At 46.6% G+C, this 15,705-nt stretch overlaps 1 protein-coding gene across 1 annotated transcript in view; it reads left to right on the forward strand.

The window, feature by feature from the left end:
* Positions 1-15,452, forward strand: part of LOC120918955 (myosin-3-like) — a 73,053-nt gene extending 57,601 nt beyond the window's left edge. The window contains exons 31-40 of the mRNA XM_040330873.1: positions 1,563-1,728; positions 2,110-2,234; positions 3,299-3,607; positions 5,925-6,128; positions 9,398-9,523; positions 9,659-9,829; positions 11,832-11,936; positions 12,015-12,110; positions 13,725-13,862; positions 15,316-15,452. Of these exons, the coding sequence (XP_040186807.1) occupies positions 1,563-1,728; positions 2,110-2,234; positions 3,299-3,607; positions 5,925-6,128; positions 9,398-9,523; positions 9,659-9,829; positions 11,832-11,936; positions 12,015-12,110; positions 13,725-13,862; positions 15,316-15,339 (1,464 nt within the window). The 3' untranslated portion in view covers positions 15,340-15,452. The remainder of the gene's footprint in view (positions 1-1,562; positions 1,729-2,109; positions 2,235-3,298; positions 3,608-5,924; positions 6,129-9,397; positions 9,524-9,658; positions 9,830-11,831; positions 11,937-12,014; positions 12,111-13,724; positions 13,863-15,315) is intronic.
* The last annotated feature ends 253 nt before the right edge of the window (positions 15,453-15,705 follow it).

Below are 15,705 nucleotides of genomic sequence, written 5' to 3' on the forward strand. Positions count from 1 at the left end.
GGCTCTATACGGCGCCTGCGCACCGACGTTCAGCTACTTTCGGAAAATCGCGACACGATGTTTGCGACCGTCGGAAGCCTGTTGGAAGACTGTCAATCAAATAGGAACGCCCAGTCCCGAATCACTCTCTAAAACGGTAAGTACTGCTTCAATCTTAAAAAAAACACCTGATTCCCCTTCACAAAATGAGCCTCAATCTAATGTAAAAAATTAAGGGCCATATCCTCAAAAGAGATACGACGGCGTATCTACTGATACGCCGTCGTATCCCTGTTTCTATCTTTGGAACTGATCCACAGAATCAGTTTACCATAGATAGACAGAAGATCCGACATGTGTAATTGAATTACACTGTCGGATCTTAAGGATGCAATTCTAGGCCGGCCGCTAGGTGGCGAGGCCATTGCGGCCGGCGTAGAATATGCAAATGAACACTTACGGCGATCCACCAACGCTCCGACGGGCCCGTCGCTCTTAATCTACGTCGTTTACGTCGAGTTACGCCGTGTAAAAATAGGGCTGAGTCCTATTTGACTAAGCCCTATTAAGTATGGCCGTCGTTCCCGCGTCGAAAATTAAAACTCTACGTCGTTTGCCTAAGGCCCCATACACACGAGAGGATTTATCCGCGTATACGGTCCAGCGGACCGTATCCGCGGATAAATCCTCTCGAGGATTTGCGCGGATTTCCATCCGATGGATTGTACTCACCATCGAATCGAAATCCGCGCCGAAATCCTCTGGCGATGACGTGTCGCGCCGTCGCCGCGATGATGACGCGGCGACGTGCGCGACGCAGTCATATAAGGAATATATATAAGGAATTCCATTTCGACGCATGCGGGGGATCCCCTCGGACGGATCGATCCGGTGAGTCTGTACAGACCAGCAGATCGATCCGTGGGATCCGATTCCAGCGGATAGATTTGTTGGCATGTCAACAAGTTTTTATCTGCTGGAATTCGGAAATATCCGCGGATAAAGATCCGCTGGAGCATACACACCAGGGGATCCATCCGCTGAAAACGATCCGCTGAGATTTTTCAGCGGATGGATCCTCTCGTGTGTATGGGGCCTAAGACGTCCGTGAATGGCGCTGGACGCCATTTATGTTACCGTCTAAGCAAATGACGTCGGAGCGACGTCTGTTAGCGCAATGCACGTCGGGTAAGTTACCCGACGGAGCATGCGCAGTACATCCGGCGCGGGAGCGCGCCTAATTTAAATGGAACTCGCCCCATTAGATTCGGCACGCCTTGCGCCGGACACATTTAAGTTACACCGCCGCAAATTTCAAGGTAAGTGCTTTGTGGATCGGGCACTAACTTGGACAATTTGCGGCAGTGTAACTTAAATGGGAAAAGTTAAGTTACGCCCCGATATTTGTGGATCTGGCCCTAAGTTTTCGGGTGAACCTCCATTTTAATTAACAAAATTGAAAAAACATTGAAATTGTCCTTTCTTTCTTTCTTTCTTTCTTTCTTTCTTTCTTTCTTTCTTTCTTTCTTTCTTTCTTTCTTTCTTTCTTTCTTTCTTCTTTCTTTCTTTCTTTCTTTCTTCAGATCTTGGCTGAGTGGAGGCAGAAGTATGAGGAGTCCCAGTCTGAGCTTGAGTCTTCCCTTAAAGAGTCAAGATCTCTGAGCACCGAGCTGTTCAAGATGAAGAATTCCTACGAGGAGACTTTAGACCACCTGGAGACCATTAAGCGGGAGAACAAGAACCTTCAACGTAAGTGTTAGCCAATGATAGAAAACATTAACACTGGAAAGGCGCTGCTTCAGTCTAATTTGAGCCACCAGGACCTTGATCTGCTATATCTTTGTATGGACCAAAAATGAAAAACAGGAGGTATTACTTTTTCCTTGAGAATGTCTATAAGTTTGCTTCCATTTTGTTTGGATAACACGCAGAAACACAGGGAACCGTTGGCTCACTTGGCTTTAGTTCAGCAATATTGTGTAACAAAATAGCAATATCAAAAGGTAATCATTATTTTTTATATTTAATAAAGCAACCCAAAGCACCCTCTTGCTGGTCTGTTGGTTTTTGTGACCTCCTTGCATTGCCTATTTGTGATCTCTACACTGACTAGTCTGTGCTATGTTTCAGAGGAGATCACAGACTTGACGGAACAAGTGGCCACCAGTGGGAAGACTATCTATGAGCTGGAGAAAGCCAAGAAGCAGGTGGAGATGGAAAAGAGCGAAATGCAAGCATCTCTGGAGGAAGCCGAGGTATCGTTTACTAATTAAATACCCATAAACCTGTCTTTGCACTAGACCTGGGGTCTCCAAACTTTCTAAACAAAGGGCCAGTTAACTGTACTTTAGATTTCAGGGGGTTCGGAGTGGCCAGTGGAAGTAGAAAATGCCCCAGCGTCAGTGGGAGTAAAAAAATTCCATAGTGCCTGTAGTCAGTAGAAGGAGGAATCGTGCCCCATCATTGGTATTAGTTGGAGGAATAGGGCCAGATTCATAAAGAATCGCGGCGGCGTAACGTATCGTCTTTACGTTACACCGCTGCAAGTTTTCAGCGCAAGTGCCTGATTCACCAAGCACTTGCGTGTAAACTTACTGCGGTGTAACGTAAAGCCGTCCGGCGCAAGCCCGTCTAATTCAAATGGGACGTGTACCATTTAAATTAGGCGCGCTCCCGTGCCGAACGTTCTGCGCATGCTCCGTGCGAAAATTTCCCGCTGTGCTTTGCGCGAAATGACGTCGCCCCGACGTAATGTTTTGAACGGCGACGTGCGTTACGTTGTTTCGTATTCCCAGACGTCTTACGCAAAAAAAAATTTAATTTGAAATTCGACGCGGGAACGACGGCCATACTTTAACATAGCTGGTCTAAAAGTAAGCCATGAAAAAGCAGGCTTATCTTTGTGACGGGAAAAACCGACTAGCGACGACGTAACGAACGCGCGTACCTTCGTGGATCGGCGTAAAAGCTAATTTGCATACCCGACGCTGGAAAACTACGCGAACTCCACCCAGCGGCGGCCGAAGTATTGCATCCTAAGATCCGATGGCGTACGAAGGCGTACGCCTGTCGGATCTTAGCCAAATGCTGTTGTATCTTGTTTGTGAATTACAAATAACGATACGACGCGGCAAATGCCCCAGTGAGAGGAATGGTTCCCCACTGTTGGTGTCAGTGGAAGGAATGGCGCTCCCTTGTTGGTGTCATTGGGAGGAATGGTGGCCGAGGGGCCACAGTTTGGAGACCACTGCACTAGACTAACCATTTGATCCTCTCTACTATCTAATTGTTACATGTTCCTTCTAATTACCCTCTATAGGCAGCACTGGAGCATGAGGAGGTCAAGATCCTTCGTATCCAGCTGGAACTGACCCAAGTAAAAGCTGACATTGACAGAAAGATCTCAGAGAAAGATGAAGAGATTGACCAGCTGAAGAGGAACTACCAGAGATCAATAGAAACCATGCAGACGGCCTTGGACTCTGAGATAAGGAGCAGAAATGAGGCGGTCCGAATCAAAAAGAAGATGGAAGGTGACCTCAATGAGATGGAGATACAGCTGAGTCATTCCAACCGCATTGCCGCAGAGGCTCAGAAATACTTGCGCAACGTCCAAGGGCAACTTAAGGTACTTGATTTGATTAATGAGTATTGGCTAAGCCCAGAAGAATTTGGTATGTCTATTAAGGGCAGAAGAGTGTAATACAAGTTTATTTTCACCTCCAACTTTTCCTTAAATGGTGGAGTTTGGGGCCAAGACAACAGGTAGGGAAGTAATTAGGTGAAGTGAACGCTGTCTGACGGTACAACATGCTCTGTCCTTCTGACACTCACTGACCGAACAAATGGCTGGAATGTTCGTACACACCGCTGCCCAGCACTGGATGTTCTTTTGCCACAGACTACATAAGATACAGAAGATCTTCAGCTCTCCTCAATACAGAACACACGTAAAACAGATGCAAATCTCCCATAAAATGTGCTGGGTGAGATATTTTTTTTTTTTTTTTAAATGACTAGATTGATTTGCGGCAAATATTTTTGCCAACACAAAATTCGGCCATTTCTTTGTCTGCAGTGTGTTGGCTCACTGTAGTCTACGGGCCGGATTCACAAAGAGTTACGCCGGCGTATCAGTAGATACGCCGACGTAACTCAGAATCTAAGCCCGTCGTATGTTTAAGTGTATGCTCAAACTGAGATACACTTAGGCCTCGTACACACGACCGAACATGTCTGCTGAAACTGGTCCGTCGGACCAGTTTCCGCGGACATGTTCGGTCGTGTGTACGGCTGACCGGACAATTTTCCGGCGGATCGGACAGGTTTCCAGCGGACAAATGTTTCTTAGCATGCTAAGAAACATGTCCGCTGGAAGCCTGTCCTTCGGACATGTTCGGTCGTCTGTACGACTCACCGGACATGTCCGCTCGGCCGAAAGCCCTCGCATGCGTCAAAGTGATCCGCGGACCGTTTTCATCGGACATGTCCGCTGGGATCATTTGGTCTGATGGCTGTACACACCATCAGACCAAATTTCCCGCGGACAGGATACGCTGTGACGTGGCCGCGCCGTGGCCACGCCGATGACGCGGCGACGTGCGCGACCCTGGAAGGTCAATGCTTCCACGCATGCGTCGAATCACTTCTACGCATGTGAGGGCTTTCGGCCAAGCGGACATGTCCGGTGAGTCATACAGACGACCGAACATGTTCGACTGACAGGCTTCCAGCGGACATGTTTCTTAGCATGCTAAGAAACATTTGTCCGCTGGAAACCTGTCCGCTCGGCCGGGAATCCGGTCCGGTCGGCCGTACAGACGACCGCGGACCAGTTTCAGCAAACATGTTCGGTCGTGTGTACGAGGCCTTAAACATGCCTAAGATACGACGGCCTGCGATGTAGTCCCAAGGGAGGGGATGAGCATGCTGACTAACCCCAAGCCAGAACAGCTCGGATGATGGGGGCAAGCTTACTGAGGAGAAACAGGAAGTGAGAAGTTCAGACAAAGAAAAAAAACATTTAGAAGGGAAATCGAAGGAAAAGGTAAGTGAACCAAGTGAACCAACAATGCACGAGCTTAAAGGAACCGATTTAGAAAATAAAAAACAAACCTTTACAACCCCTTTAAAGTTCTCTCAGCCATCAGTGTGCCAGAAGCACTAAACATAGAGGGGCAGATCCACATACATCGGCGCAGGGCACAGCGTATGAGATACGCTACGCCGCTGTAACTTACTTTGCATTTGTTTGAATCCTCAACGTTTCCACCCCGTAAGTTATGGCGGCGTAGTGTATCTCTCGCGGCGTAAGGGCGTGAAATTCAAATGCGGCAGGTAGGGGGCGTGTTTCATTTAAATGAAGCGCGTCCCCGCGCCGAACGAACGGCGCATGCGCCGTCCGTAATAACTCCCAGGGTGCATTGCTCCAAATGACGTCGCAAGGACGTCATTGTTTTCTACGTGAACGTAAATGGCGTCCAGCCCCATTCACGGACGACTTCCGCAAACGATGTCAAATTTTCAAAATTAGACGCGGGAACGACGGCCACACTTAACATTGAGTACGCAACCATATAGCAGCTTTAACTATACGCCGGAAAAAGCCGAACGGAAACGACGTAAAAAAATGCGACGGCCGCTCGTACGTTCGTGGATCGTCGGAAATGGCTAATTTGCATACTCGATGCGGAATACGACGGAAACGCCACCTAGCGGCCGCTGGAAAATTGCATCTAAGATCCGGCGGCGTACTAAGGCGTACGCCTGTCGAATCTAACCCAGATGCCGTCGTATCTTGTTTTGTGGATACCAAAACAAAGATACGACGCGCAAAATTTGAAATTACGCGGCGTATCAAGAGATACGCCGGCGTAATTTCTTTGAGGATCTGCCCCAGAGTGTGACCTACAAACCAAATATTCTGTCTGCTCTTCCTTTCTTAGGATACTCAGATCCACCTTGATGATGCTCTTCGCGGACAAGAAGATCTGAAGGAGCAGCTCGCCATAGTTGAACGCAGGAATAACTTGATGGTGGCAGAAATCGAGGAGTTGAGAGCGGCTCTAGAACAGACCGAGAGGTCCCGGAAGGTGGCGGAACAAGAGCTTCTAGATACCACTGAGCGTGTCCAATTGCTGCATTCTCAGGTAGGGCTGGAAAGAAAACATTTCAATGTACTATGGCTGAAACAACAGATGGTAAATAGATTTATTTTTTTAATCCGCGGCAGTGCTGAAAAGGAATAAACAAAAAAAAAAAACGTGCATGTATACACACAATAAAAAGTGTACTTAAGGGTATGCTCAGGGCAGCCATCAGGAATTATGGGGCCCCTTACACAGCTTCAGGCATGGGCCCTCCTGGAGCAGAGAACCCTTTACAAAAAAAAGAATAAATAAAGAAAAATATATATAAAAAAAGGGGGGTGGCCATCTGGGGCCCTGGGGACCTCTGGGCCCTTTAATAAAAAAAAATAAAAAAAAATATATATATATATATATACATACACATATATATATAAACAAATAATTACAAATTACAAAAAAAGGGGGGTTGCCATCCGGGACCTCTGGGCCCTTTAATAAAAAATAAATATATATAAACAAAAATAAACATTTATAAAAAATAAAAAAAAAGGGGGTTGCCATCCAGGGCCCTGGGGACCTCTGAGCCCTTTAATAATAAAAAAAAAAAAAAAAAAAAATATATATATATATATATATATATATATATATATATATATATATAAAAAATAAAAAAATAAAATAATTTTATAAAAAAAAGGGGGGTTGCCATCCGGGGCCCTGGGGACCTCTAAATATATAAAACGAGGGGGGGTTGCCATCTGGGGCCCTGTGGGCCTCCGGGCCCCTGGGAACCTCCGGACCCCTAAAAAAAAAAAAAAAAAAGGGAGGTTGCCATCCGGGCCCCTGGGGACCTCTGGGCCCCTTACAGGTGTACTGCCTGTACCCCCCTGATTGCGGCCCTGGGTATGCTTTGTCCACCCCCCGAAGGGGTAGGTACTGGGGCGTAAGGCTCCTGGCAGCAACATAGGGTATGACATGGTCCGCCTAGCCAGAAGGCCTGGCGGACCCCTCTCCACGTGACCAGCCGAAGCCAACCACCGACTAGGTTGAGGGTCTCTCCCAAAGAGAGATCCCGCCCCAGGTTTAGGGGAGGAAGGAACCTGATGGCCACACATCCGAGGATTCACACCCTCCATCCTGTGAGAATAAACACACACAAAGGTGAAAGTGACAAAACGTGGAGAAAAATAAATAATTTAAATAAGTGACTGTGCAATGTGCACTGGCTAGGCCCTGAGGCCTGGTAACAAAAATGGCCCTGGCCAAAAGACCTAGCCCTAAAAGGCGCATTGCAGAAAAAAGTTTTTGGTGCTGTGACCTTGTGCCTTTTCACACTGCGGGGTTCCACACCCAAGTGTTACTAAGAGCACCACTAGGGTATCCACTTCCAGGGGGCACAGACATCGCGGACTCTCTGCCTTCCCAGCCCATGGCCAGATAAGGTAGATCCATTCAAATCAAGGGGAACTGGGCGCATCCCGGGGGAATTTCTCAAGTGCCTTAATTGCCTGTGGGCACCCTGGTTTCTGTTCCAGCTGGCATTAGCCTTCAGAGCCCCCAACAAATGGTGATTAGATGTAAAAAGAGTGAGTGAGTGAGTAACTTGTATAGCGCAACAAATGCTAACCTAATCGCCTCAAGGCGCTTGGCATCCAGAGTCGTACAGGTCTTTCAGAAGAGGTGGGTCTTTCGTTTTTTCCTAAAGGCCAGATGGTTTTCTTCCAAGCGGATGGTCGTGGGTAGAGCATTCCAGAGCCGTGGTCCTTGGACCGAAAATCTACGTCCTCCCTTAGATTTGTAGCGAGATTTAGGGATTTGGAGAAGGTTTTGGTTGGTTAACCGGAGCACGCGCTTGGTGACGTAGGGTTTTATTTTCTCGCTTAAGTATTGGGGAGCGTTCCCCTGTATACATTTGTGGGTGAGGCAGAGTGTCTTGAATGTCACTGGTCCTGTACGGGCAGCCAGTGGAGGGACCTCAAGACCGGGGAGACTGATTCCCACGGCTTTTTACCTGTTACCAGTCTGGCTGCCGTGTTCTGGACGACTTGTAGACGTTAAATCTGGTATTTCGGTAGTCCTAGGTAGAGGGAGTTTGCGTAGTCGAGTCGTGAGTTGATGATAGTTCCAACCACTACTGCTGTGTCCTCTTCCGGGATGAAGGGGATGAGTCTACGTAGCATGCGGAGCAGATGATGAGAACCGCTGACGACTGATCCTATTTGTGCATCCATCGTCATGTCTGAGTCAAAGATGACTCCGAGACTTTTGACTTTATTGCTTGGCGCGATGGACACCAAGGGCCAAATCTGCCACATTGCAGCAAATATTTAGATGCTTTGCTGACTTACGTAGCTCAGAAAACATTTTCTTAATTCTGATATATCCAGCTGCATAACGCTACAACTATGTGCTTACGTTGTGAGCTACGGGACAAATACGGTATGCAGGAGGACAAAACAAATTCCTTATTTTCCTTAAGATTAACTGGTAGCTACAAAGACATAGGGCCAAATCCACAGCCCCGCAGCGCAATGTAACTTAAGTGATTTAAGTTACACTGCCGCAAATTTCCTAAGTTAGGTATCAATCCACAACACACTTACCTGGAAATTTGCGGCGGTGTAACTCAAATCCGTCCGGCGCAAGGCGTGCCGAATCTAATGGGGCGAGTCCCATTTAAATTAGGCGCGCTCCCGCGCCGGATGTACTGCGCATGCTCCGTCGGGTAACTTACCCGACGTGCATTGCGCTAACTGACGTCGCTCCGACGTCATTTGCTTAGACGTTAACATAAATGGCGTCCAGCGCCATTCACGAATGTCTTACGCAAACGACGTAGAGTTTAAAATTTCGACGCGGGAACGACGGCCATACTTAATAGGGCTTAGTCAAATAGGACTCAGCCCTATTTTTACGCGGCGTAACTCGACGTAAACGACATCGATTTAGCGCGACTGGCCCGTCGGAACGTTCGTGGATCGCCATAAGTGTTCATTTGCATATTCTAGGCCGGCCGCAATGGCCTAGCCACCTAGCGGCCGGCCTAGAATTGCATCCTTAAGATCCGACAGTGTAATTCAATTACACATGTCGGATCTTCTGCCTATCTATGGTAAACTGATTCTGTGGATCAGTTCCATAGATAGAAACAGGAATATGACGGCGTATCCCTAGATACGCCGGCGTATCCCTTTTGTGGATTACCCCCTTAGTAAGTTGATCACACGGGTACCAAAAACCTCAAAATTTCAGTTTCTTGGCTAAGTTGTTCAATTTAGGGTTATGTTGGATAATAAAACATTCATTAGAATCATTTCTTATTCCAATAGAACACAAGCCTTATCAACACCAAGCGGAAACTGGAGAGTGATGTGTCACAGCTTCAAGGAGAGATTGAGGACATCATCAAGGAGGCTCACAGTGCTGAGGAAAAGGCTAAGAAAGCCATTACTGATGTAAGAGTTTGATTGTAACACTCACCAATAAATGTTCATTGGCCTGAAAGAGATATATTAACAGGTATAATGTAACATGACATTGAATAATTGCTTACCGTTTTAATGGAAGTTCTGGGGTCTTCTGATTTCTAGGCTGCCATGATGGCGGAGGAGCTGAAGAAGGAGCAGGACACCAGCGCTCACCTGGAAAGGATGAAGAAGAACCTGGATCAAACTGTGAAGGACCTTCAGATTCGTCTAGAAGAAGCTGAGCAGTTGGCACTGAAAGGAGGAAAAAAGCATCTCCAGAAACTGGAGGCCAGGGTGAGTGTCTTCCCGACCTTCAAATAACTTACACAATACAAACCTTCTTAAGTTTAGTAAGGAAAATCCATTTCAGAGGTCCAGGCAACCAGGGGCGTACTAACAGGGGTTGCAGGGTTCGCCATTGCGACCCTGGACCCAATCTCCAGGAGGCCAGTCCGGTCCCCCTGTACACCTGAATGGGAGCGGCAGCATGTAGAGCAACTGTTCCCTCCATGCAGCCGCTGAATGCCCGCTCCTCCTCTCCCTCTTGCAGATATTCAGCGGCTGTAGGAAGGAAATTGAAGGCATAGATTGCTTCCCATGCCGCTCCCCTATCACTGCCCTGCTGCCAAGGGCCCCTGTGTGCTCCCCTGGCCCCCCCGCAATGCAGCCAGGTTTCCTCCTCCCATCTCCTGCCAGCTGCTACGCGGGATACTGTCAGAATGGAGAGCGGGGAAGGAGCCGGTAAATGTGTAATTTACCGGCCCCTCCCTTGTCTTAATGAATAGAGCCAGTGATTGGTAGTGTGTTTACTATGCTTCAGTTAATGAATGAACGGGAAGCTCTGTACAGAGCTATTCCTGTTCATTCATTCTGTGCTGCTGAGGGTGCAGAGATGGAGATTGAGGTGTTTTCAATCTTGTTTCTCTGACTCAAAGGGGAAACATCAGAAGTCTGTTTAGACCCAAAGGCCCCCAATGGGGGAACTAAAATATACCGTATATAATAATTGTAACGGAATGACCCGGGACATCAAGAGACTTTGTGAGGATGGGGGATACTCCTGTGTCAGCGTCACTGATAACTCTTGGGTCTGAGTCCACCCTGTGCCTTTTGGGCATGGGGTGGCAAGGGAATCATAATTCATGTATTACATGAGATAGGACATCAATAATAATTCATATTGCAGGATCTTGAGAGATTGCAAGATGTGGGCCCAACCAGTCAATAGTGACTCATTTCTAGTGACATGCTAATTGCATCAGGGCTTGGAAGACATTCCATTGTCCTTGTGTAAAGGTGTTGTAACGGACAGGTGTTAATCCCAGGTCTGCTCCCAGAACTCTAATTATGCATACTAAATACTGCTTACGTGTGATAACACTGTCTAGAGCCTATTGATGCTCAGAGGTGTCAAGCTGTGTGCGGAGACGGAGTGGGTGAAGGTGTTTTGTTGTTATGCTGTTGATTAAGGAATGTTTAGTAATTAGCCTTAGTGTATGATTAGGGGGGTGGAGATCTCATTGTTGCTTTAATGCCTGGTACTGTATAAAAAGCTGAGAAGAAACCATTAAAGTATCGTTACATTTGAAACCAGAAGCACAGAGCTGTGTGGCTCGTGTCTGGGGGGGAATTCTTATGGATCGGGTCCTGTTGATTGGAGTTTCAATAAGCTGTCGTGACTGGGATGGAAAGTCGTAAACGGTGGTGACCATTACAGTGTCATTCCGTTACAATAATATATTATATAGAATAAAAATAAAATTGTAAAATATATAAATAAATAAATAAAATGGTAAAAAAATGATAATAATAAAAAAAAACGACTGACACCAGTGGTGGAACCACAGGGGTCGCACTTGCGACCGGGCCATGGTGTTCCACCTCCGTGGGGGGACTCCAAGACAGCAGGAAGGGGGCCCACTGCGGGCCCGTAATAAAGTGTCCCACGATGGAAGTAAAGGGCCCTGGGATCAGTGGGAGGGACACGAGCCAGGGGGGCCCTCCATGGCTTCTTGCATTGGGACCCTGAAGATTCTAGTTATGCTTCTGCAGGCAACTCTTGTCTTCTTACAATGATCTGTTTTATGAACCACAGACATTATCCTTACCACTATGCCAAAGACTTTCTTGAAAGTCTCAGAAGTTTACACATATGTCAAGAAGAACCCTTGGATGTCATTTGTTTTCATGCAAAACTTTAGAAATGCTTTTCAAAGTATTCAACAGATTGGAACTGTGAACATTTTCATTTGGTTCTGTCTTCCTGAAAATCATTTTTTTTCATTGGTTGTTTCAGGTGAGAGAACTGGAAACAGAGCTGGATATGGAGCAGAAGAGGAGTGTTGACGTTATTAAAGGTATTCGGAAATTTGAAAGACGTGTTAAAGAGCTAACATTTCAGGTACATATTGATACTCTTGGGATTGTGTTGCTTTCCCTTTTGGATATACCAGTTAACTTAACAATCTTTTTATGGCAGTCTGAAGAGGATAGAAAAAATAATCTGAGACTCCAAGATCTGGTGGACAAACTACAGCTGAAAGTGAAATCCTACAAGAGGCTGACCGAGGCGGCGGTAAGTGTGAGTGGGACCTGTCCCGTAGTGTAGGGTGACCAGACATTCCCGGATTGAGGACACTGTCCCAGGACCAAGTCTGTCCCCGGTTTTGTCCCCGGATTGGATTTGAACAGGGGCTGGGACAATTTCAAAGACAGTCAGTGCAGAATTAAACAGTCTGTCGGATATCCAAATCCTGTATTTCCACATATATGCTGCGTTTCCTGTTAAAAATCACGGTGAAATGCAAAACTCAGGTTGGTGTAACAAGATTTACGCTTGCCCCCTTCCTGGTGTATCATTACTGTGGAGGAGTGTGGGGTGTAGCAAGATGGCGGCGACGGAACGTCCCTTCCGTTACCAATTCTGCCAGGTTGCCATATTTGACGGAACGCAGGCATAATAGCCAGTTCCTGGCTACACACCCAATACTCATAGTATTAGTAGCCATATTAAAGTATAATTAAAGTAAAAAAAATTTGGGCCAGATCCACAAAGAAGTTACGTTGGCGTATCTATTGATACGCCGCGTAACTTCTAGGATGCTCCGGCGTATCTTTGTTTTGTATCCACAAAACAAGATACGCCTGAATGGGGGCTAGATCCGACTGACGTACATCTTAGTACGCCGTCGAATCTTAGGTGTATATTTACGCTGGCCGCTAGGTGGCGCTTCCGTTGATTTCCGCGTAGAGTATGCAAATTAGCTAGATACGCCGATTCTCAGAACGTACGTCTGGCCGGCGCATTTTTTTACGTCGTTTACGTAAGGCTTTTTTCGGCGTAACGTTACCCCTGGGTCTATGAGGCGTACGCAATGTTAAGTATGGACGTCGGGCCAGCGGCAAATTTTCCGTTGTTTACGTCGTTTGCGTAAAACGTTCGCGAATAGGGCTTTGCGTAAAATACGTTCACGTCGAAAGCATTAACTATTTGCGACGTGATTTTGAGCATGCGCACTGGGATACCCCACGGACGGCGCATGCGCCGTTAAAAAAAAATTCATTTACGTGGGGTCAAGTTGAATTAACATAAAACACGCCCACATCTTTGTCATTTGAATTCCGCGCCCTTACGCCGACACATTTACACTACGCCGCCGTAACTTACGGCGCAAATTCTTTGTGGATAAGGAACCTCCGCACTAAGTTACGGCGGCGTAGTGTATCTGAGATACGCTACGCCGCTTATATTTACGCCGAGGTACGTGGATCTGGCCCTTTTTTTGTTTTGGACACAGTGAAGGTGGATTCTAACACCTATTAGGTTTTTATTGCGGTCTGTGCCCCCGCTAAGGAGATTCACCCTCCCTATTTTTCCTGTTTATCGTTATCATCGAAAGTGAAAGTAAAAAAGAAAATCCCAAATTGCAGGTTGTCCCCCAGAAAAATAATACTGGGGAAATTCTCTTATTTTGCAGAGATTTGCCTCACTTCCGGTTTTGACTATGGGATGGGAAGTGAAGCTAAACCTCCCAGATGACAGGAGATATAACCGTCTCTTACTCTATCCATAACAAAAATAAAAAAGTTTTGCCTATAGTTCTACTTTAATTTCCCCTCAAAAAGTTCAGATTTCCAAGGTTACATTTCATATATTTCTGATACCAAACAACTTTTATCTTTTGATCAGGAAGAGCATTCTAACACCAACCTATCGAAATGTCGCCGCGTCCAACATGAACTGGATGAGGCGGAAGAGAGAGCGGATATTGCTGAATCACAAGTCAACAAGCTACGGCTGAAGACCCGGGAGACCATCACCACCAAGGTAAGTCTCCTTCATAGCGTACAACATTATGAGTATTATGTATGGGGGCCTTCATCAATGGATTTATGAAAGAACTTATAGGCGGCCATCGCTCCAAAGCTATATTCGAGGCAGATAAACAGCATTTATAAAAAAAAAATCGTAAAATTTTGACTAGTTCTAGGTAATTGGTTAATTTGTTATCTATGTGTTATATGCGTACTAGGAATTAGTAACATTATACCCATACAGGGCAGCCATCACAAATTTTGGGGGCCCCTTACACAGCTTTAGGAGCAGAGAACCGCTTACAGGTGTAATGCAAAAATAAAACACGGGAGGGGGGCCAGCCAGGCCTCTGGGGACCATCGGGGCCCCTTACAGGTGTAATGCAAAAAATAAATAAAAAATAAAACGGAAGGGGGGTCAGCCAGGCCCCTGGGGACTATCGGGCCCCTTACAGGTCTATTGCAAAAAATACATAAATAAAATTAAAAAAAAGGGAGGGGGGCCCGCCGGGCCTGTAAGGGGCACTGGGGACCATCGGGCCCCTTACAGGTGAAATACAAAAAAATATATATAAAAAAAACAGGAGAGGGGCCAGTCGGGCCTGTGGGAACCATCAGGCCCCTTACAGGTGTAATGCAAAAAATAAAATAAAAAATAAAATAAAAGGGAGGGGGGCCAGCCGGGCCTGTAAGAGGCCCTGGGGTCCATCGGGCCCCTTACAGGTGTAATGCAAAAAAAAATATTAAAAAAAAAATGGAAGGGGGGCCAGTCGAGCCCCTTACAGGTGTAATGCAAAAAATAAAAACAGGGGGGGAGGGGGGGTCAGCCGGGCCTGTAAGGGGTCCTGGGGACCATCGGGCCCCTAACAGGTGTAATGCAAAAAAAAATGGGAGGGGGGACAGTCGGGCCCCTGGGGACCATCCGGGGCCCCTTACAGGTGTAACCATACGATTACACAGCAAAGTATATGGTCAAGCCAAGTCAACCATTGTACTAGTCAATTGGTACTAGCCAGTAGCCAACACTTTCTAGCCTATCATGGTCCCTCTAGTGTCCAACTGCTGACACTAGGGTAGAAAAATGCTCAACCCACTAAGGGCTTCCAGGCACCAGAGGGATTGGGTTCATCTATATTATAGAAGTGTCACCTTCTATCAGCTCCAGAGACTCTTGGAGAAAGATGAATCCTGAATAGATGCTGAATCTCCAGAGCAAAGAAAGAGATCGATATGTCAGACCAAGAGGAAAGAGTAGGGGAGAAGCTAAAAGATATAGGTGGTGCCATTGTCATATAGGCTGGGTGGCATGGGTACAGACTATGAACTGTAGCAGGATCACAGGTGGTACCCAGACATTGGTAGAACCATGACCCTTAGCAGTACTGTATCATATGTTGCCTTATAAATGGTACTTTATAATGTATATTATGAATCCCTCATTAATTGACTATTACTTTATGTTTCAGGTGGTTATGTCCAGCATAGAATAAGCGGACTCTACAACAGAACATGGCAATGAGATACACATAATGTGTATTCTATGTGGTGGCATCCTTCTTTGTCAGACCAGTTTATATAGTAAAGGAAGTGTCTTTGTCATTGAGGTCTTGAGTCTTGCTGATCCCAACATGCTCCACTATACAATATCTGCTGTTATACCCTCTGCCCTGGGCTGACGTTCCTAGTAAGACCCCATTGAAAAGGGGTCCCCCGTCAAATAATGCCACGGGCGACCAAGAATGGTCCCCCGTCAAATAATGCCCCCCCCCCTGTACTGCGCAGGCGCAGCGCTTGCGCAGTAAGGAGCACGAAGGAGCCACCGAAAGTCTCCGAACATGAACAGCTCACGGCGCCTT

Source organism: Rana temporaria, chromosome 12 (genome assembly GCF_905171775.1).
Source record: "Rana temporaria chromosome 12, aRanTem1.1, whole genome shotgun sequence".
Taxonomy (NCBI): domain Eukaryota; kingdom Metazoa; phylum Chordata; class Amphibia; order Anura; family Ranidae; genus Rana; species Rana temporaria.